The sequence below is a fragment of the Lepus europaeus genome, chromosome 22 (genome assembly GCF_033115175.1).
Source record: "Lepus europaeus isolate LE1 chromosome 22, mLepTim1.pri, whole genome shotgun sequence".
In the NCBI taxonomy this organism is placed as follows: domain Eukaryota; kingdom Metazoa; phylum Chordata; class Mammalia; order Lagomorpha; family Leporidae; genus Lepus; species Lepus europaeus.
Window position 1 is genome coordinate 2,062,352 of NC_084848.1, and position 22,663 is coordinate 2,085,014.

At 47.8% G+C, this 22,663-nt stretch overlaps 1 protein-coding gene across 2 annotated transcripts in view; it reads right to left on the reverse strand.

Moving 5' to 3' along the window:
* Window positions 1-22,663, reverse strand: part of RCOR1 (REST corepressor 1) — a 95,643-nt gene that overhangs the window by 21,722 nt on the left and 51,258 nt on the right. For both annotated transcript variants that reach the window (XM_062181039.1, XM_062181040.1), the window contains exons 3-4: window positions 13,929-14,012; window positions 1,956-2,008 (exon numbers count right to left, since the gene is read on the reverse strand). In XM_062181039.1, the coding sequence (XP_062037023.1) occupies window positions 1,956-2,008; window positions 13,929-14,012 (137 nt within the window). The remainder of the gene's footprint in view (window positions 1-1,955; window positions 2,009-13,928; window positions 14,013-22,663) is intronic.

Here is a 22,663-nt window from a genome sequence, read left to right on the forward strand (position 1 = left end):
GTTTGGGCCCCTGTATCCACGTGGGAGACTTGGAAGGAACTCCTGGCTTCAGATCAGTCCAGCTCTGGCCATTGTGGCCACTGGGGAGTGAACCAGCGGATGGAAGACCTCTCTCTCTCTCTCTCTCTCTCTCTGCCTCTGCCTCTCTGTAATTCTGCCTTTCAAAATAAATAAATAAATCTTAAAAAAAAAAAAGTTATTTATTGGAGACAGAGAAAAAGAGACAGACAGAGAGATGGATCTCCATCTGCAGCCTCACTCCTCATATGCCTGTGACAGTCAGGGTAAACCTGGGCCAGGCTGAAGGAGCTGAGAACTCCAGCCAGGTCTCCCCTGTAGGTGGCAGGGACCAACAATTGGAGCCATGATCACTGCCTCCCAGGGTCTGTGTCAGCAGGAAGCGGGCGTGCAGAGCAGAGCCCTGACTTAACCCCAGGTTGCATGTTATCCACTGCCCCAAACACCTGCTCCTAAGCCTCAGGTTCCTGACTTGTCATCTTCCTTTGATTCTCTGAGTGCCCACAGGACAGGTACAGTCTGCCTGGCAGGCCTTTCACCCCATCTTCCTCAGGGACAGCATCTGCTGATTTTTCCCCCTTGAGTAGGCCATAACTTTGCTGTTTCTTTGCATGCTTTGTGATTTTTTTTAACTCTACATCTGAATCTAATGAGTTGGGAATGCCGGAAATCAAACGTTCCCCCTCCCGCTCCCCTGAGCAGGGTTTTTTTTGTTTCATTGCTACAGGCCTTCTCTGTGCCAGGCCGCAGCCCGAGGACTTCCCTGCTACAGGCCTTCTCTGTGCCAGGGAGCAGCCCAAGGACTTCCCTGCTCATGCTTTTCCCAGGACACGCACCATGATGTTCTGATCCCCTCTATGTGCACTTGCTTTTGAATGTCCTAGTATTTCATCTCTGGCTCCCAAAATCAAAGAAAAACAAAGGAGGGGGATGAGCAAGGGTGCTGGCCCTTTAAAGAACTTGCAGATGGAGGAGCTAGCACAGCTGCTGCACCTGTGTCTCCAGCCCTGGAGGACGGGGAGCTTTTGGCTCACTGAATTGCCAAAATCGTCACATCAGACATATTCTGACATAACGTCTAGTGGGGAGCCTGACTTCTGGCTGCTTCTCACTCCTCCACTGTCATCACAGAGTCCTCTTCGTCACATGCCCTTCCGTGTCTTGGGAAATAAACTGCATTCTTCCCACTTCCCAAGTAGAACACAGAGGCCCCTGGGAAAAGCAGTGGAAGAGCCCAAATGACTGGACCCTTGCCACCCACGTGGGAAATCCGGAGGGAGCTCCTGGGTCCAGCCTGGCCCAGCTCTGGCCACTGCAGTCATCTGGGGAATGAACCAATGGGTGGAAGATCTCTGTCTGTCTCCCCCTCTAACTCTTTAAAATACATAAATAAATCTTAAAAAAAAAAAAAAATAGGAGGAGGCCCTAAGACAGTAAATCACTTGCCAGAGCCAGCAGGTGGTAGGCACAGTAGGCTGTTGTAGGCATTTAGGGAGTGAATTAGGGGATAGGAACTCTCTCTGCATCTCAAATAAATAAGTAAAAACTAAAACAGTAGTAATAATCAACAAAATAAAATGTTTTTAGATCTCTAAAAAACAAATCTTATAGCTTTCTCAAAAATGTTCCAAAAATATTTTTAGAAAACATCCTAGTCAAATATTTACAGCCCGAAAGTAAAACAATGAACACTGAACACCGCAGGAATGAGTGACAGCCTGAGTGGAAAACAAAATCCCATAACCAGAACACAAACAATCACATGTCAAGGAGAAAAGACACGCCCCTCTGAGACGCCGGCCCGCAGGGGCGCAGGTGCTAGAGCCCAGCCGAAGGGCTGACGCCTGCCCCCTGCCAGAAAGGAAAGTGCTCCACACACACAGGGAACACGCTGACGGGGCGGGCTGCAGAGACCGTGCTGGACAGAGTGTCATTACCTGCTCCATGTTGTACCCGTGCTTCTCCTTGGCAATGGCAATGTATTCATCCACTGAAACACAAGACGAGAAGGCCAGTGAGCAGGGGCAGAGTGCTCTATCTGCCGTGACTGGCACACGTATCAGTCCTGCCCCAGGATCGACAGGACCACGGCAGGACCACGTCATGGCTCCCACTAAGTAACACAGAGAAATGCCAGAGGAACACACTCACATACCCAACACCGTTGGGGAAACTGTGTCTTTTCTTGGTGTTGTTCAAATTTGCCACAACACACAACCATTAACTCGGTGCTTTGACAAATACTTACTTAGCAGTAAAAAGCAGTATGAAAGTGGAGTTCGTTTTTTGTCTCAGTTGAGGATAAAGAATAAGTATTTTTGTGTTTTTAAAGAGAATCTAATAGATTAATTGCACATCCCCGTGCCTGGACTCTGCACTGAAACACCAGGTGGCAAGTGCTGGCTAGCTTTCCAGCACGAAGAAATCGAACTGACTTGGCCTCAAGAAGCATGGGCCATTTGTGGGTGGCCTTCCCTCACAAGTCATAAAAAGTAGCATGGAACTGAACGCAACAATCGTACAATGCCCACAGGTGCCACTTCCTTCTGCCCTCACAGGGCAGCCTCTGGCCCGAGGACTAAACGGAGAGAAAGCAGGCCCTGAGTGGCCCCAGGAGCTGACCGCAGCCACAAGCCAGCTAATAAAATCAGACCTTCTGCATCTCAACCTGTTATTCAATTATACTACAACCATATTGCTAATTCTGGTATAATTGACAACCAATTTAGGAAAAAGAAATTAATTTCCAAAAATAATTCAAATCTTTTACTAGCTTATATACTAAATACTCAGGGAAAATTTTTTCCATCAACAACAGAGAAAGTCAATTTAATTCACACAGCAACTCCCTTTAGTGCAAGTCACTATTAATTACAATTATAATGGCACCAATTTCCTTTTAAAAAAAGTTTAAAACACATATACTCACAGCCATACCAGTCAATCCACTCAGGACACAGTAAAACTGTAATACACCCGAGAGTCAGCAAATAACAAATGAAGCGACCTTGGGCTGCCACTTACTGATCTGAAGGTAAATGGCCCTAGCTCGTCACCACAGTTGAAACTGGTGTGCTGTAAAGGGGAGGACAAGCATCCCAAAGTCTGCTGTATGCTTTTCACTTTAAAATAGGGCAGAGAATGTCCAACAGGGACGTGTGCCCTAAGGTTCTAAATGTGATGTGAGGTGCAGATACAGAAGCAGTGGCTCTGTGGACCAGGCCGGAACCTGCAGAGGCTGGTGCTGGAGGAGCTCGGATGCAAAGGGTGGCATGCAGGACCCAGGACAGGCTGCCAGGGGGAGGAGGCAGAGCGGAAGCAAACCCTGGCACTGTGCTGCTTCTGTCTAGTGGCTCTGAGGGAATGAACCACAAGCTTCTGTACAGTCTCAGCTCCACGAGCATGCTATTATTTACCTTAGCTGAATAAGGACCATGGGCATGGCCACGGGTCAGTCCTGTGATCTTGAAGTCAGTCAATGCACAGCTTGACGGGTGGAGTGGGTGGCCCTGAGATGGCTGCTCACAAGACCTGTATTGCCCATGTACCTCAGGCAGATGTCATTTGCTGGATCCACACCACTGCATCAGTACAGGGGCCGTGATGCCCCAGCATCTCCAACCAGATTCAGCTACAAACTACAGTGGGACCACAGCATTCCAGTTACAGCTCCACTGATTTCTGCCACGGGAGCATCTTCCTTAGGAAACCTTTCAGGCCGGCGCCGTAGCTCACTAGGCTAATCCTCCGCCTTGCGGCGCCGGCACACCGGGTTCTAGTCCCGGTCGGGGCACCGATCCTGTCCCGGTTGCCCCTCTTCCAGGCCAGCTCTCTGCGTGGCCAGGGAGTGCAGTGGAGGATGGCCCAAGTCCTTGGGCCCTGCACCCCATGGGAGACCAGGATAAGCACCTGGCTCCTGCCATCGGATCAGCGCGATGCGCAGGTCGCAGCGCACCTACCGCGGCGGCCATTGGAGGGTGAACCAACGGCAAAAGGAAGACCTTTCTCTCTCTCTCTCTCACTATCCACTCTGCCTGTCAAAAAAAAAAAAAAGGAAACCTTTCAGACCACACAACTGTGAGAGCCTCTTGGAGACCACCAGGGGAAGTCGGACACAACAGACCAAGCAAAAAATGCGAACAGTGTCACTCATGCTGTGTCGTCCGACAAGCTGACCCCGAGCTGCCTGCCCAGCCTCAGAAATCAGGGTGGGAGGCAGCTGGTTTTGGCTGCACGAGAACACGGCTCTCTGCCTAATCCGGACATGGAAGCAGCAGCCGGAGCTGAGCCAGTCACCCTTCTACTCCTCGGTCTCTCTATCTGAAATGACCAAGCAGCTCTGATTCCTTCAGCCTTCCTGGACTGTCAAACCAGTGCCTCAATCCCTCAGAACACGACTCTATTTTATGGAACAAGGTGTTGCCAACTCTAGATTAAAAATAAAGTCACTTAAAGATTCTTTGTAAACAGTTGTGATTTAAATTTTTTTAGCACCAGGAATTAGCTCTCATCAGAAAGTGGGGTGATCACCCAACTGGGAAAACTAGGTACTAAAGGGACCCCTCTTCCCTGGCAGAACCTTCCAGACCAGAACTAGCCCAGAATGCAGCCACTGGCATGAATGACGCTGCTGGCAGGCCTGGGCGCTCCCTGCTTTACTACTCTGCTCTGCGGCTCCTCCTCTGATACTCAGAGGGATGTGGTGCCCTTCTGTGGCTGGGAATATCCCAGAGCCCTGACTTTCCCATCACCCACCACGCCCTTTGCAGAATGACCAGAAGCTGGTGCAACAGTGAGGAAAGGGTAAAGTGTGTGTTTTTTCAAAATCTCCCACAGGGTATTCCCAACTACAGCAGAAATAAGCTCAACCCAAGAAAATAAAGCCCTCTCCCAGCTGTCCTCATGAAAACATAGGGCAACAATGACGACGGCGGATGGCTCCCAGACGGCACAGGGAGAGAAGCAGGAGAAACACAAGCCACCTGAGAACATCTGTTCTGAAACAAAGAAAACTGGCAGCCCAGATACTTCTACAATCCTTCCACGTCAGGTAGCAATAATCTAGATTGTGCCCCCAAAAGATCAAAGGTCAACCGGAGGTGATCTCAATCACAATAAGGAGCAACTGTGGGCAGAGAAGCATTTGGTAAAATGATCAGTAAGGAGAAAACCTGAGGAGCCTAAGAAAATGCCAAGACATTGACAGGGGCATGGGAGTTTGCAGCCACCAGCCTTCCCCAGTACACAGGGGTCAGTACAAGAGAGTCACCCGGGCGTGGCCCACCAGTCTTATGTGGCCAGCTCACGTGATTTGTTAGAAGCAAGAATCATGGTTGGCATTGTGGCCTAGCAGATAAAGCCGCTGCCTGTAACGCTGGCATACCACATGGATGCCAGTTGGTGTCCCAGCTGCTCTACTTCCAATCCCGCGCCCTGCTACCAACCAGGAAAGCAGTGGAAAATGGCAAGTGCTCAGGTCCCTGCCACCAATGTGGGAGACTCAGATGAAGCTTCTGGCTTCAGCCTGGCCCAGCCCTGGCTGTTGCAGCCATTTGGGGAGTAAACCAGCAGATGGACAATCTCTGTCTCCTTTTTTCTAACGCTTTCAAATAAATACATAAATCTTTGGGGGGCAGGGAACAGCAGCAGCAAAATAATCACTCACTGGGTATTCAGACTAAAAGTAATTCCATTATTGCATACAGCAATGTTTTTTAAACTTGAAAATTCCCATTGAAACAAGCAGCAAGATTTGTCTCATCCTAAATTATGATGAATAACGATAAACATCATGGGGCCAGACCTGTGGAATAGTAGGTTAAGCTTCTGTCTGAAATGCCGGCATCCTATATGGGTGCTGGTTCAAGTCCAGGCTGTTCCATTTCTAATCCAGCTCCCTGTTGATGGCCTGGGAAAGGAGTAGAAGATGGCTCAAGTGCTGGATTGGCCCAGCTCCAGCCATTGTAGCCATCTAGGGAATGAATCAGCGGATGGAAGACCTCTCTCTGCCTCTCCCTCTGTCTGTAACTCTACCTCTCAAGTAAATAATTAAAAAAAAAAAAAAGATATGCATCACACTGACTCTATGAAAAGTACAGACTGTATGAATCAAGGCATCTTTGAAGCCACAAAGCCTCCCCATCAAAACATGGGCGAGTGAGTCATAGAGTAACATCGTGTGAGGTAGCGTATGAGACTCTCATTCATCAAGAAAATGTACAAAATCCCTAAAGGCTTATTAACATTTACTGATGTACGGATGACTGGATTAAGGAACAGGCTTAACTAAAAGTGTAAAAATGCCCTGGCCTCCTGAAGCGGTCAACCAACACACAGGAAACAGAAGAGCAGGCAAGCACTGGAACAAGTGTTTGAGAAGGCAAAGTAATCAGGACATAACGACCAGACTGACGATCATGGGATGACGATAAATCAAGAACGTCCTGAGGATCCAGCCGCTGAGGCAGGTGCCTGGAGCAGCGGCTGTGCTGCCACCTGAGATGTGGAAGTGCCTAGGTTCAAAGTCCCAGCTCCCGAGAGGCAGCAGGTGACGGCTCAAGGTCCTGGCTCCCTACCATGGAATTTGGATTCCTGCTTCAGTCTTGCCCAGTGCCGGCTGTGTCCATCATTTGAGAGTGAACCCAGTGGATGAAAGACATCTATCTGTCCATCTGTCTTCTGTCTGTCTCTCTCTCTCCATCTCTCTGCCTTTCAAATAAATCTTTAAATATTTCAAACTTTATGCAGAAATGTGTATTTAAAAAAATCCAACAGCTTTTTATATGTGTATGTACATATGCACATATAAAAGGTTTCTTTTATTTCTTTGCAAGGCAGAGCAACAGACACAAAAGGAGAGACAGAGATCTTCCAACTGCTGGTTTACTCCTCAAATGGCCACAACAGCCAGGGCTGGGCCAGGCAAAGCCAGGATCCTGGAACTGCATCCGCATCTCCCACAAGTGTAGGAGGAGCCCCAGTGCCTGGGTCATCTCCCGCGGCCTTCCCAGGAACACCAGTGGGAGCTCAAGTGGAAGTGGAGCAGCTGGCACCAGAACCAGCGCTCTGATACAGGATGCCAAGCCCTGCGGGCAACACCTTAACCAGCTGTGCCACCAATACTGCCCCCTCAAAGGTTCTTTTAAGTAAAAATATTAGCTGACATTTGAGAACACTGTGTGCCACTAATAGTGCCCAACTCTTCACAGGAATTATCTTTTCAATCCTCTCTCTGGTCATTCCATTATCACAAACATTCAAAACGAAGAAATCAAGACTCAGATGTTAGGGATCTTGGCCAGGGTCACACAGACCCTAGAATACTTGGTCTTTTTTTAAAAAGATTTATTTCATTCATTTAAAAGACAGAGTTACAGAGAGAGTAGAGGCAGAGAGAAAGGTCTTCCATCTGCTGGTTCACTCCCCAAATGGCTCCAATGACTGGAGCTGCATCGATCCAAAGCCAGGAGCCAGGAGATTCTTCCAGGTCTCCCAAGTGGGTGCAGGGTCTCAAGGACTTGGGCCATTCTCCACTGCCTTCCCAGGCCATAGCAGAGAACTGGGTTGGAAGAGGAGCAGCCAGGACTAGAACTGGCGCCCATATGGCCAGTGCTTCAGGCCAGGGCTTTAACCTGCTGTGCCACAGCACCGGCCCAGAACACTTGCACAATCTTGTCTTTTGAGAGCACGCATGGGGAAAAAAGCATCCCAGGTTCAGGAACTGGAAACAGTTAGGAAAACATAACTGTGGCTGATGAAGCAAGTGATAGAAACAGGGTAAGAAACAGATGGATATCCTGTGCAGCATGTCATTTGTTTTTATAATCATGTTTCAATCCAAAAAAGCTAAATGCTGTTAGTACCTATTGTTAGGGTTTCAAATTCAACTGCAAAAGACTAAGAATACAGAGGGAAATTGCCACAGTAACCTTACCTCACCCTGCCCTCCCCCTACACACTGCAGACTCAGAACACCTTGTGATCTTGCACATTCTATGTGGAACAGGGTAGGCTGACAACATAAGGTAGGATGAGGACAAAGCATACAGCCCTAATAGAGCTTTTTATAAAGAATTCATCATAGTACTTGCAGTAGCATTAGATACTGCAAAGGACACATGACACCAATAACTCTCTCATGACTCAAACTGTGCCAAAATATTTTTAAGAATATGATAACAAATATCATGACATTTCCTTTTATTACTAAAATAATAAATGAGTTATCACTGTAACATTGAAAATCAGAATTGAGCTTACATCATTTAGATTAAGCAACTCTGCCACCTGGTGGACACAAACATTACTACAGTTTATAGTGGAAGGCTGCCTCTAGCGCGATCTTTAAGGGAAAAGAGAGCACAAGAGGGGAGTACTGTACTCTAGCAGCTAAGGTCCACGCTGGCATCCCATATGGGCACCGGTTCAAGTTTTGTATGCTGCATTTAAAAAAAAAAAAAAAAAGAGCAGAGGTGTAGTAGGCTGAGTCTCTGCCTGTGGAGCCGGCATCCCATATGGGCACCAGTTTGAGTCCTCTTCTGATGCCATGGCTGGGACAGTAGAAGACGGCCCAAGTTCTTGGGCCCCTGCACCCGTGTGGGAGACCTGGAAGAAACTCCTGGCTCCTGGCTCAGCTCCGGCCACTATGGCCAGCAGATGGAAGACCTCTCTCTCTCGCTCTCGCTCTCTCTAACTCTGTCTTTAAAATAAATTAAAAAAAAAAAAAAAAAAAAAGGATAAGTGTATCCATCTGCCCTCAGCAGCAGTCACACATTTGTGCATCTGCCCACGTGACATCCGAAGTAGAATCCTGAAAACTGATCAGCGCAGAATGACAGAATCCACCTTCTCCTTAGAAAATGCCCAAAGCCAACAAACTCGGTGCAGTGACACCCACACTGCACTGCTGCACCCACATCAGGTCAATGCGCTGGGCTTCTCCCTACCAATCAAATGTGCCCTCAAAATGATCTCACAAGCTCCCTCTAGCGCAAGGAGGACCCACACAAAAGCAGCACCTCTGCCACCAGAAACCTTCCCTGCCAGCGGGAGTCTGGGGCTCCGGGCACGGCTTCCCATCTGCACCCCCCCCTCAGACTGCAGGACAGCCTGCTCCAGTCTTTCCCATAGAACAGGGGACACGAAACACATGAACGCGGAAACTATTAAAGCTAACTCCCTGCAGAACATCTGAGATTCAACTAGAGGCAGAGGTGCCGATCAGCAAGAGAAATCACACGCAGACAGCACACATGCGAAGGTGTGCTCAGGGCCAGTGCTGTGGCGCAGTGGGTTGAGCTGCTGCCATCTGCAGCAACAGCATCCCACATGGGTGCTGGCTCAAGACATAGATGTTCCACTTCTGATCCGGTTCCCTGCGAACACATCTGGGAAAGCAGTAGAGGCTGATCCAAGTGCTTGGGCACCTGCACCCACATGGGAGACCTGGAAGAAGCTCCTGCTTCCCTGATTTGGCCCGGCTCTACCCTGGCTGTTGCTATTTTGAGAGTTAACCTGTAGACAGATCTTCTCTCCGTGTCTCTCTCCTCTCTCTAGTTCTGACTTTCCAATAAATAAATCCTTTAAAAAAAAAAAAGTGCAGCTGGGTGCATCTTCACATAGGAAACACACTTAGCTCATAAAAAAAAAATTTTAAATGTTGGATTTTTGCTTTGTTTTATTGAAAGGCAGAGAGACAGAGCTGCCATCTGCTGGTTCACTCTCCCAAATGCTCACAAGGGACGAAGAACAAAGCCAAGAGCCAGGAACTCCATCCTGGTTTCCCACACGGGTAGCAGGGCGAATACCTGATGGTTTGCACAGGACCAGGAGCCCAGACCGGAAGCGGAGGAGCTATGATTCAAACAGGCACACCTCTCCCTTCCAGCGCACACACACGGAGGGGCTTCCCTCAGCACAGTCCACCTGAGGTTGAGGACCCACAGCAGAGGGTCCTGAATGCTCCTCAGCGGCTGAGGAAACTCAGAGGGAGACGATGTGACAGGAAGGCTCTGCCTCAGGAGCCTCAGTGAGGTCACAGCCCCTCCGAGGCCCTTTCCTCCGCTCTGAGAACGCCAAGTCCTTGGGCTCCGGCACCTGTGTGGGAGACCTGCATGACGCTCCTTGCTCCTTGCTTTGGCCTGACACAGCCCTGGCCATTGCAGCCATTTGGGGAGTAAACCAGTGGATGGAAGATTGCTCTCTCTCTCTGTTTCTCTCTAACTCTACCTTTCAAATAAATAAAATAAATCTTTAAAAAAAATCAGATTGGGCCGGCGCCGTGGCTTAACAGGCTAATCCTCCACCTTGTGGCGCCGGCACACTGGGTTCTAGTCCTGATTGGGGCGCCGGATTCTATCCCGGTTGCCCCTCTTCTAGGCCAGCTCTCTGCTATGGCCCGGGAAGGCAGTGGAGGATGGCCCAAGTGCTTGGGCCCTGCACCCCATGGGAGACCAGGAGAAGCACCTGGCTCCTGGCTTCAGATCAGCACGATGCGCCGGCCACAGCGGCCATTGGAGGGTGAACCCACGGAAAAAAGGAAGACCTTTCTCTCTCTCTCTCTCTATCCACTCTGCCTGTCAAAAAAAAAAAAAAAAAAAAATCAGATTGGACAGAGTATTTTGTTATTGCTAAGCTTAACATTACTAAGAGTGGTTGAATTTCCCACCTCCATGGAGGGTATTATACAACAAATAAATCCTTCTGGATCAAAATCTAGTATGCTTCTTCAACATCTGTGCTCACAGCTCCTTCAATATGCTCCTGTGGACTGTACATTCAGGAGGAGGTTACACAAAATGCACGCCCCTTGTGCACTAATACCTGTCAACTCTATTCTAAACAATGCAAACATAGCCTGGGAATGCCACCAGTTCCAGACTTTGCTCACAATTTATTTATTTATTTATTTATTTTTTTGGACAGGCAGAGTTAGACAGTGAGAGAGAGAGACAGAGAGAAAGGTCTTCCTTTTTCCATTGGTTCATCCCCCAAATGGCTGCTACAGCCAGTATGCTACGCCAATCCGAAGCCAAGAGCCAGGTGCTTCTCCTGGTCTCCCATGGGGTGCAGGGCCCAAGGACTTGGGCCATCCTCCACTGCCTTCCCGGGCCACAGCAGAGAGCTGGACTGGAAGAGGAGCAACTGGGACAGAATCCAGCGCCTCAACTGGGACTAGAACCTGGTGTGCCAGCACCGCAGGTGGAGGATTAGCCAAGTGAGCCACGGCAACGGCCACAATTTAACTATTTTAAACAATGGCTCTTAACCTATTCTTGTTAAAGGCTCCTTTGAAAATATAATGTCTTTTACATATAAAAATGGGCACTATGTTAAAAACTCTGCTTGTGAGTCAATGCCATCCATGACCTCCAATGAAATCTCAAAGGGGGCATTCTCATTTGTCTTCCTCCTTAAGTTATGAAGAAAATACAGACAATGAAAATGGTAAAGATTCATGGTAATAGATCAGATGGAAAACCAATCTTGCAGGACCAACACTGTGGTTTAGTGGCATTAAGCCATGGCTTGTGATGCCAGCATGCCCATATGGGCTCCGGTTCACGTCCTGGCTGCTCCACTTCTGATGCAGCTCCCTGCTAATGCACGTGGGAAAACAGCAGTAGATGGTCCAAGGGCTTGGGTCCCTGCACTGATGTGGAAGACACTGAAGAAGCCCCTGGCTCCTGGCTTCAGCTTGGCCCAGCCCTGGCCGTTGCAGCCATTTGAGGAGTGAAAAAGCAGATGGATCTCTCTGCTTAACTCTGCCTTTCAAAGAAATAAATCTCCTTTAAAAAGTTAATCTTGCATGATGACAACTGAGCAGAGACAGAAAATATAATCAATATTATTATTAACAGCTACAGAACACCTGCCCCCACTCCAAAATCCAGTACAGGTCAGAATGTCTGTGCCACTGTTAACTACCCAATCCAAAAGTTTTACTTCCAGAGTGGGCATTCTCACACAGGTCTAGCAGCTACCTGGGACACCCACACCCCACTTCAGAACCTCACTTCGAGTACCAGGCACTCAGCTTTTGATGCAGCCCCCTGTTAATGCACCTATGAAGCAGGCGGTGATGGCCCAAACACTTGAGTTCCTTCCACCCATGAGGGGGACCCAGAAGCAGGTCTTGGCTTCCGGTTTCAGCCTGGCTCAGCCCTGGCTGCTATGACCATTTGAGAAGTGAACCTAGAGATAGAAGACCTCTCTCTATTTTGCTTCCAAGCTAGGCTGAAATCTTACATTATTTATAAGGCTTATTCCCAACATACTTTGCTATTTATAATCCTTCAAATTAAAACTTACTCAAGGGACTGGCAGTATGATGCACTGGGAAAAGCTGATGCAATGCAGGCATCCCACGTGAGCTCTGCTTCTGATCCAGCTCACTGCTAATGTTCCTAGGAGGGCAGTGCAAGATGCTTGGGTCCCTGTACCTACATGGGAGACCCAGAGAAAGCTCCTGGTTTTCAGCCAGTGTAGTCATTTGAGGAGTGAACCAGCAAATGGAGGATCTTTCTCTTTCTCTCTCTCCCCCTCTTCCCTGTCTCCCTTGCTCTACTGCTTTTAAATAAATAAACAAAAAAATTTTAATAATAATACACTTGTTCAAACTTCTATCTTTTTTTTAAAGATTTATTTATGTATTTGAAAGACAGAGTTACAGAGAGGCAGAGGCAGGGACGCAGGGTGGGGGGTGGAGGAGTCTTCCATCTGCTGATTCACTCCCTAAACAGCCACAATGGCCAGAGCTGGGCTGATTCGAAGCCAGGAGCCTGCAGCCAGGAGTTTCTTCTGGTCTCCCACACAGGTATGGGAGTCCAAGGACTTGGATCATCTTTCACTGCTTTCCCAAGCCATAACAGAGAGCTACATTGGAAGTGGAACAGCCAAGATTCGAACCAGTGCCCATATGGAATGCCGACACCACAGGCAGCAGCTTTACCCCCTATGTCACACTGCCAGTCCCTAAACTTCTGTCTTTACAAACCTAGAATTCCCAGGTGAGGGAGTTCCACACTGCATTACAAGGTTCCTTCCACTGGAGTCTCCCCCTGTTTACTTCAGAACCCACACGTGCAACGTTTTGAGAAAGATGGAAGATAATGACACCACGGGCTGGAGTCTAAATCACTCTGACATGCCACAGTAAAGAAATATATACTTTCAAACTCTTCAAAATACTTCTTTTCTTCCTTTTTTTTATTTTTTTTATTTTTTTTTTATTTTTGACAGGCAGAGTGGACAGTGAGAGAGAGACAGAGAGAAAGGTCTTCCTTTTGCCGTTGGTTCACCCTCCAATGGCCGCCGCGGTAGCGCGCTGCGGCCGGCGCACCGCGCTGTTCCGATGGCAGGAGCCAGGTGCTTCTCCTGGTCTCCCCTGGGGTGCAGAGCCCAAACACTTGGGCCATCCTCCACTGCACTCCCTGGCCACAGCAGAGAGCTGGCCTGGAAGAGGGGCAACCGGGACAGGATCAGTGCCCCGACCGGGACTAGAACCCGGTGTGCCGGCGCCGCAAGGCGGAGGATTAGCCTGTTGAGCCACGGCGCCGGCCTCTTTTCTTCCTTTTTTTAAGATTTATTTATTTTACTTGAAAGTGAGAGTCACACAGAAAGAAAGGGAGAGGCAGAGAGAGAGAGAGAGAGAGAGAGAGAGAGAGAGGTCTTCCATCTGCTGGTTCACTGCTGGGCCTCTGCAACCACATGGGAGATCTAGAAGAAGCTCTTGGCTCCTGGCTCCAGATCAGCTCAGCTCTGGCCATTGCAGCCAACTGGGGAGTGAACCATCAGATGAAGACCACTCTCTCTATAACTCTTTCAAATAAATAGCTCTTTAAAGATTAATCAATTAGTTATTTAAACAACATTAAATTAGGAAGGTGAGAAATAGATACTCCAAAACTTACATTTTGCCTCGGACAGGTTCTGGTTAGGTGACCACACCAACATGCCAAGATTGTCTCGTTCTTGACTGCGTCTTGCTAGCTTGGCTTGGTAGAAAGAAAAAAAGAAACTTATTAGAATAACAGACATAACAAACACTGAGCGACACCACCACTCTGGTCTCTGAAGCCTCAGAATATGATGACATCACTCACCTTTTCCTAACTGTGGGATGGGGGCTGCAGAGCCTGCTACACCTTTTCCACCTCTGTCCTTTCCCGTTTAACACAGCCTGTGTCTGAGGCAGGCGGACTCACCGCCACTATCTGCTTAGGAGAGGTGAGCCTGGAGGCGCTGCTCAGACCCTCGACCGCCTAACAGGGCACTGTACCACCAGCTGCTTGGTGTGAACTCATCATGCCCATGCTGAACACTCGTACCCTCTCAGAAAGAGAAGTTTCCTAGTGACTTGACAATAATAATCCAAAGATTACCCTAACAGCTTATTAACAAATAGAAAAAGTTTATCCTGAAAGGAAACTTCCGAAATAGATTTAAATTTGTAATACTCTGTGATACAAAATAGTAGGCCCAAAGGTGTACAGGTGCCAGGTGTTGGAGTGACCATGTGACTGGACTAACTGGAGCAGCAGTAATTACCACAGCACATCAGAGACACTGAGGCGTCATCCTCTAAAACCTCAGGAGACAGGAGGCTGTACCGTGACGCCCTTACATTCATCAGGCCCAAAGTCCTCCTTCCAAAGGCATCACTGCCATCTTGCTTTCCTTTGAAACAGAAAACCTCCTTCGAGAACGTAGTGGACAGCTTGACCTAATTCTGACACAGGAAATTCACCATCCTGTTTGTGAAACTGCTGGTTTCTAACCTTCAATGTTAGAACTTCAGCACTTCTGATAAAAATGTGGGGGACAGTTACTTTACAAATGAGCAGGAGTGAGTCACAAATCAGGCAGGATTACATGTTGATGCTACATGGCAGACAGGAGAAGAAGGTAAGATGAGGAGGGAGGATTGCGACGAAAGACATCAGGGTAACCACGCTGGCAAAACCTTTAATGTAATTATAGCTTTTAGGAAATTGTTGATTTCATACACAAACTACAAATGAAATTAAGTCAACAAATGTGCGTAGACAGGGCCTCTAAATGGAATACAAATGCAAGCAAGTCTTCCTTGATTTCCAATAAAAATCAGAAGTCAAATAAAAGGTATCACATCAGAAATGTACAATTAAAATTCTTTTTTTTTTTTTAAAGATTCATCAATTTATTATTTGAAAGGCAGAGTTAGAGAGAGGCAGAGGCAAGGGCAGAAAGAGAGAGAGGTCTTCCATCCGCTGGTTCACTCCCCACATGGACACAACGGCTGGAGCTGGGTCAGCTGAAGCCAGGAGCCTGGAGCTTCTTTTGCATCTACCACTTGGGTGCAGGGCCCAAAGACTTGAGCCATCTTCTGCTTTTCCAGGCCACAGAAGAAGAGAGCTGGATGGGAAGTGGAGCAGCTGGCATCACAGGTGGCGGCCCCTAAAACTGTCTTTATTAACAGACAACACTATAATCAGTGCAGCAATCTATAGAATCTATAAAATGTTACAAGAGGGGCCACCCATGTGGCCTAGCAGATTAAGCTCCTGCATGCAGTGTTGGCATTCCATATGGGCCCCGGTTCAAGTCTCAGATGCTCCACTTCTGATCCAACTCCCTGCCGATGTGTCTGGGAAAGCAGTGGAGGATGGCCCACCCAAGTGCTTAGGCCCCGCACCCACATGGGAGACCTGGAAGAAGCTCCTGGCTTCTGGTTGTGCATTGGCCCAGGTCCAGCCACTGCAACTATTTGGGGAGTTAACCAGCATACAGAAGATTTCTCTGTTTCTCCCTCTCTGTAACTTTGCCTTTCAAATAAATGAGATAAATCTTTTAAAAAAGTCAAAAAGTTTTTAGAACAATGAGCTTAGGAGCCCCACATGCTGGTACAAAGAGCTAAACGTGGCTGTCAGGTTGGAGTCCCACTTGCTTTGCTTCTAGTTCTGCTCCCTGCTAATGCACTTAGAAGACAGCAGATGATGACCCAAGAGCTTGGGCTCCTGCCACCTATGTAGTAGACGGGGGTGAAATCCCTGACTCCTGGCTTAAGCCTGGTCCAGACTTGGCTTCTGGTCATCTGGGGAATGAACTAGTGGATGGAAGATCTCTCTCCCTCCCTATCACTCTGCCTGTCAAATAAATAACGAGAACTTTTTACAAAGGGCACTTGAACAATTGCACCTCTGTATGCAACACTGTGAACCTACAGATCTATATTCAACCTGGTTTATGAACCTAGTTTAAGAGACAAGTTCTTAGACATGACGCCAGAAGTGTAATCCCTAAGACTTTTTTAAAAGGTACATTATAACCATTTAACATTTTAAAATTCTTGCTCTGTGAAATTTGTTATATGGAAACACTGAAGTCTGTGCGAAATACTTGCGAACCAGATAGCCAACAAAGCACTTGTATCCAAGATAAAGAACCGTCAAACTCAACAACAATAATCCAATTTTTATTAAACAGGCAAAAGAGGCCGGCGCCGTGGCTCAACAGGCTAATCCTCCGCCTTGTGGTGCCGGCACACCGGGTTCTAGTCCCGGTCGGGGCACCGGATTCTGTCCCGGTTGCCCCCCTTCCAGGCCAGCTCTCTGCTGTGGCCCACGAGGGCAGTGGAGGATGGCCCAAGTGCTTGGGCCCTGCACCCCATGGGAGACCAGGAGAAGCACCTGGCTCCTGCCTTCGGATCGGCGCAGTGCACCGGCCGCAGCGTGCCGGCTGCGGCAGCCATTGGAGGGTGAACCAACAGCAAAGGAAGACCTTTCTCTCTGTCTGTCTGTCTCTCTCACTGTCCACTCTGCCTGTCAAAAATAAATTAAAAAAAAAAAAACAGGCAAAAGATTTGATCAGTGACATAATCAAAGTAGTAACACAGATGGCACAGCACATGAACGATGCTCAACATCACTGGCTACTAAATAAATACAAACTTAAATCATGATGAGAAACCAATGTGTCTGAAATAAAAGGCACAGACAATACCGAGTCCTGACAAGAAGGAGAAACTGCAACTCTCAAACACTGCTGGTATGAAAGCAAAAGGTTAAACTCATTCTAGAAACATTTTGTAGTTTTTTAATAAACAGGCAATTATAATTTACCAAACAGCTGAACTAGCAACCCCTGGAAATAGATCCTATAAAACTCGTATATTGTCACATAAAACCTGCACACAATTATTTACAGTATCTTTCTACACAATGGTGCTTCAATGGGCAAACGGATAAGCTGTGGCATACAATCCATATACTAGAACAGGACACAGCAACTTCACAAATGTAAACAAACCACTGGCTCAGAAGCCAAGATGGATGTAATCTGTATCTTTACACTGAGTGAAAGCCGTCAGTCTCACAAAGCTACTTCACGGATGAGTCCTTAAGATGATGTTCTGGAAAAGGCACAGCTGAGAGGATCAAGAACCCAACACTGGTGTCTGGGGTTAGGAACTGGGGACTGGGGTGACTGAGAAAGTGCCAGGCAGATCTTTGGAGAGATGCAGCTGTTCTGGACCCCAGTGTGGTGCTGGCTGCACCAACTGTGCATACCCCAGCATTCCCATCACTGTTGTTAATGGCTGGTCAGACATGATGTGTCTAAGATGCTAACTCTGAGGCTGCTGCTTGTTTGAAGCTGATCATCCCACGGGAGGACCAGTTTGAATCCAGCTGGTTCCACTTCGGATCCAGCTTCCTGCTACTGGGAAAGCCACAAAAGACGGCCCAACTTGCTTGGACCCCCTGCATGTCGGAGATCTAGATGGAGTTCTGGACTCCTGGCTTGGGTTGGCCTGGCCCAGTCCTGGCACTTTGACATTTGGGGAGCAAACCACTTTCTCATTGCTCTCTGCCTGTCATAAATGAACAAATTTTTAAACTATATTATTTCTCTAGAATGGAGGGATCAGAAATGCTACAGTTCTTCAAAAAGTTAAACACTTACAAATGATCCAGCAAGGTCACTCCTGGGCGTAAAAGTCAAAGAACAGAAAACACACATCCCTGCAAACACTTGGAAAGAGAATGCCCACAGCAGCATTCTTCATAATAGCCAAAGGTAGAAAGGACTCAAATGTCCTCCAGCTGATAAGCCAATAAACAAAATGTTACAGGGGCTGAAGCTGTAGCTCAGCAAGTAACGGCGCCTCCAGTGCCGCCATCCTATATGGGTGCCAGTGCGTGTCCCAGCTGTTCTACTTCCGATACAGCTCTCTGCTATGGCTGGGAAAGCAGTAGAAGATGGCCCAAGTCCTTGAGCCCCTGCACCTGCGTGGGAGACCTGGAGGAAGCTCCTGGCTTTGGATTGGCACAGCTCCAGCCGTTTGGCCAATTGGAGAATGAACCAGTAGATGAAAGATCTCTTTCTCTCTCTCTCTCTGCCTTTCCTTCTATGTGTAACTCTGACTTTCAAATAAATACATCTTAAAAAAATGTTACAGCCAGGCTGGCCCTGTGGAGCAGAGGGTTAATGCCCTGGCCTGAACTGCCAGCATCCCATATAGGTGCCGGTTCGAGACCTAGCTGCTCTACTTCCAATCCAGCTCTCTGCTGTGGCCTGGGGAAAGCAGCAAAAGATGGCCCAAGTCCTTGGGCCCCTGCAACTGCATGGGAGACCCGGAAGAAGCTCCTGGCTTCTGGCTTCAGATCAGCGCAGCTCCGGCCACTGGGACCAATTGGGGAGTGAATCATCAGATGGAAGACCTCTGTGTGTGTGTGTGTGTGTGTAACTCTGACTTTCAAATACATAAATAAATTTTTTAAGAAATGTTATAGCTATTAGCTGGCATATTACACCACCACATAAAGGAATGCAGGGGTCAAGGTGCTCATCTTACGTTAGAGTGCCTGGGCTCAGGCCCACCTTCACTTGCCATTCTAGCTCCTTGGTAACACACACCCTGCAAGGCTGCAGGAGACAGCTCAACTACTGGGGGCCCTGCCACTCACGTGGAACACTCAGCTGGAGTTATCAGTCCTGATTTCTAGTCTTTCCTAACCCTGGTTGTTGCAGGCATTTAGGGGCACTAACAAGTGGGTGGAAGATCTGTTTGCCTCTTTGCCTTTCCAATAATTTTATAAAGTAAATTAAAACTTGAAAAAGAGGATGAAGTACTTAAATATATGGTCAATATGATGGAACCTGAAAACATTACACTCAATGAAAGCAGCCAGTCACAAAGAAAAGTAAACTCATGTTCTACGATTCTACCGACAAAGGTCGGACAGGCACACAGAGTAATTAGTGGCTTCCAGAGCTGTGGGTGTTTGGGAGAAATGCAGAGTCACTGTAGATATTTCTTTATGGAAAAATGAGAATGTTCCAAAATACATTTGTAATAACTATAATACAACTGAATATACTAAAAGCCACTGGTTTGCGTATTTTAAATAAGTGAACTGTATGTTTTGTGAATCATGTCTCAGTAAAACTATTTTTTTTTTTTTTTAATTTTTGACAGGCAGAGTGGACAGTGAGAGAGAGAGACAGAGAGAAAGGTCTTCCTTTTGCCGTTGGTTCACCCTCCAATGGCCGCCGCAGTTCCGATGGCAGGAGCCAGGTGCTTCTCCTGGTCTCCCATGGGGTGCAGGGCCCAAGCACTTGGGCCATCCTCCACTGCCTTCCCGGGCCATAGCAGAGAGCTGGCCTGGAAGAGGGGCAACCGGGACAGGATCGGTGCCCCGACTGGGACTAGAACCCGGTGTGCCGGCGCCGCAAGGCGGAGGATTAGCCTAGTGAGCCGCGGCGCCGGCCAACTATTTTTAAAAGTGGCAATATTTAATTGTTTTCTAACACTTTTTATGAAAATGAATTACAGGTGCCGGTACTGTGGTGCAGCGGGTTAAAGCCCTGGCCACTCCACTTCCTATCCAGCTCCCTGCCAATGCACCTGGGAAAGTAGTGGAGGATGCCCCAAGTCCTTGGGCCCCTACACTGGGAGGAAGATATGGAATTTGTGATTTAGCTCCATGCATTTCTCATGACTTGGACTTTCACCCTAAGGATGGATTCAATCAGTACTTGTGTAATTAAGTTTCCTGCCAAAGAAAAATATATTAAGGAGGGGCCGGCGCTGTGGCGCAGCGGGTTAATGCCCTGGCCTGAAGCGCCGGCATCCTATATGGGTGCTGGTTCGAGACCTGGCTGCTCCACTTTGGATCCAGCTCTCTGCTATGGCCTGAGAAAGCAGAAGATGGCCCAACTCCTGGGGCCCCTACACCTGTGTGGGGGATCTGGAAGAAGCTCCTGGCTCTTGGCTTCGGATCAGCACAGCTGCAGCCATTGCGACCATTTGCGGAGTGAACCATCGGATGGAAGACCCCTCTCTCTCTGCCTCTTCTTCTCTGTGTAATTCTGACTTTCAAATAAATAAATAAACCTTAAAAAAAGAAAAATATATTAAGGAAAAAACAAAGTTGTGAGGTATCATTTCCTTTAAAAAAAATGAAGTATTTATTTGAAAGGCAGAGTTACAGAGAGAGAGATCGATCTTCTGTCTGCTCGTTCACTCTCAAAATGGCCACAATAGTCGGGGCTAGGTTAGGTGGAAGCCAGGAGCCTGGAACTCCATCCAGATCTCCCACATGAGTGGCAGAGGCCCAAGCACTTGGGCCATCTTCTGCTGCTTTTCCAGACTTAGCAGGGAGCTGGTGGTGGTCATAACTCCCAGGCAGTGGCTTTGCCGTTGACAATGATGCCCCGTGAAGTGTCATTCCATGATGCTTTTCCACATATTATGCTGCTCTTTCCTAAAATGGAAGAACTTGCACAAATTATTTAGACAAAGTAAATTAGAGAAAGGTGTTGTGGTGAAGCGGTTAAAGCCGCTGCCTGCATCCCATATTAGCACCAGTTCCCGTCCTAGCTGCTACACTTCCAATCCAGCTCCCTGCTAATGGTCTGGAAAAGCAGTGGAAGATGTCCCAAGTGCTTGTGGGTCCCTGCTAACCACACTGAAGACCTGGAAGAAGTTCCTGGATTCAGTTTGGCCCAGCCTGACCATTGTAGCCATCTGGGGAGTGTACCAGCGGATGGATGATCCCTCTCCCTCTGTCTCTCCCACTCCTCTCCCACCTCTCTAACTCTGACTTTCAAATAAGTAAGAAATAAATCTTTTTTTAAAATGGAAGAAAAATATAAACACTTTGAGGATTTAAGAACTCTGTGTCCTTTCAGAGATGTCCAATATAATGGAAAACAGCGGAAAGCACATTCTAAGATGCCACAAATTGGATTTTCCTTGTGCAATTAACTGAGGTAAATTACCCCATACCCAGTGCTTGAAACAGACTACAAACAAGCTACTTATAGGGGCTGACATTGTGGCACAGTGCATAAAGCCACCACCTGCAAGTGCCAACATCCCATATGGGCACCGGTTCAAATCCCAACTGCCCCACTTGCGATCAGCTCCCTGCTGTGGCCTGGGAAAGTAGCACAAGATGGCCCAAATCTTTGGGCCCCTGCACCCACATGGGAGACTCCAGGCTCTCGGCTTTGGATCGGCCCGGCTTCAGCCATTGTTGTGGGCATTTGGGGAGTGAATCAGGAGATAGAAGACTCTCTCTGCAACTCTGCCTTTCAAATAAATAAATAAATAATTTTTTAAAAAAAGCTACTTATAAAACCTATACCTACAGGGGCCGGTGTTATGGCATAGTAAGTAAAGCCTCTCCGCGTGGGAGACCTGGAAGAAGCTCCTGGCTCCTGATCAGCGCAGCTCCGGTCATTGCTGCCATCTGGGGAGTGAACCAGCAGATGGAAGACGTCTCTCTCTCTCTGCCTCTCCTCTCTCTGTGTAACTGCGACTTTCAAGTAAAATAAATAAATCTTAAAAAAAAAAAAAAGTGAACTGGAAAAATTTGGTATTATTTCTTAAAAAAAAAAAAAAAGCTACAAAGTGGGGCTGGTACTGTGGCACAGCAGGTTAAGCAGCTGTCGGCAGTGCTGGCATTCCATATGGGTAACAGTTTGAGTCTTAGCTGGTCCACTTCTGATCCAGCTCCCTGCTAACAGCCTACCAGCAGAAGATGTCCCCAGTGTTTGGGCCCCTGCACCCATGTGGGGGACCTGGATGGAGTTTCTGCCTCTGGCTTTCGGCCTAGCCCAGCCCTGGTGGTTGGAGCCACCCGGGGAATAAACCAACAGATGGGGAATCTCTGTTTCTCCCTTTATCTTTCAAATAGATCTTAAAAAAAGGAAAAACCTTTTATACAAAAATAAACTCATGTCTTTTAAAAACACAGTATTTAGGAGCCTGCATTGCAGCACAGCAGGTTCAGCCTCCATCTGTGAAGAAGGCATCCCAAATGGAGGCTGGTTCCAGTCTGCTCCAGCTCCCTGCTAATGCACCTGAGAAGGCAGAAGATGGCCCCAATACTTGGGCCCTTCTTGGTGTGCTTTTTAAAAATAATAATAATTTAAACATTTATTTGAAAGTAAGAGTTACAGAGAGAGAGGGGGACACATAGGGAGTGAGAGATCTTCCATCTGCTGGTTTATTACCAAATAGCCATAACAGCCAGAGCTGAGCCAGGCAGAAGCCAAGAGCCTTGTACTCTATCTGGGTCTCCCACATGGGTGGCAGGGACAATGCTGCAAGAGGTAGCTTAACCCACTGCACAATGCCGACCCCTAAACTCAGACTTTC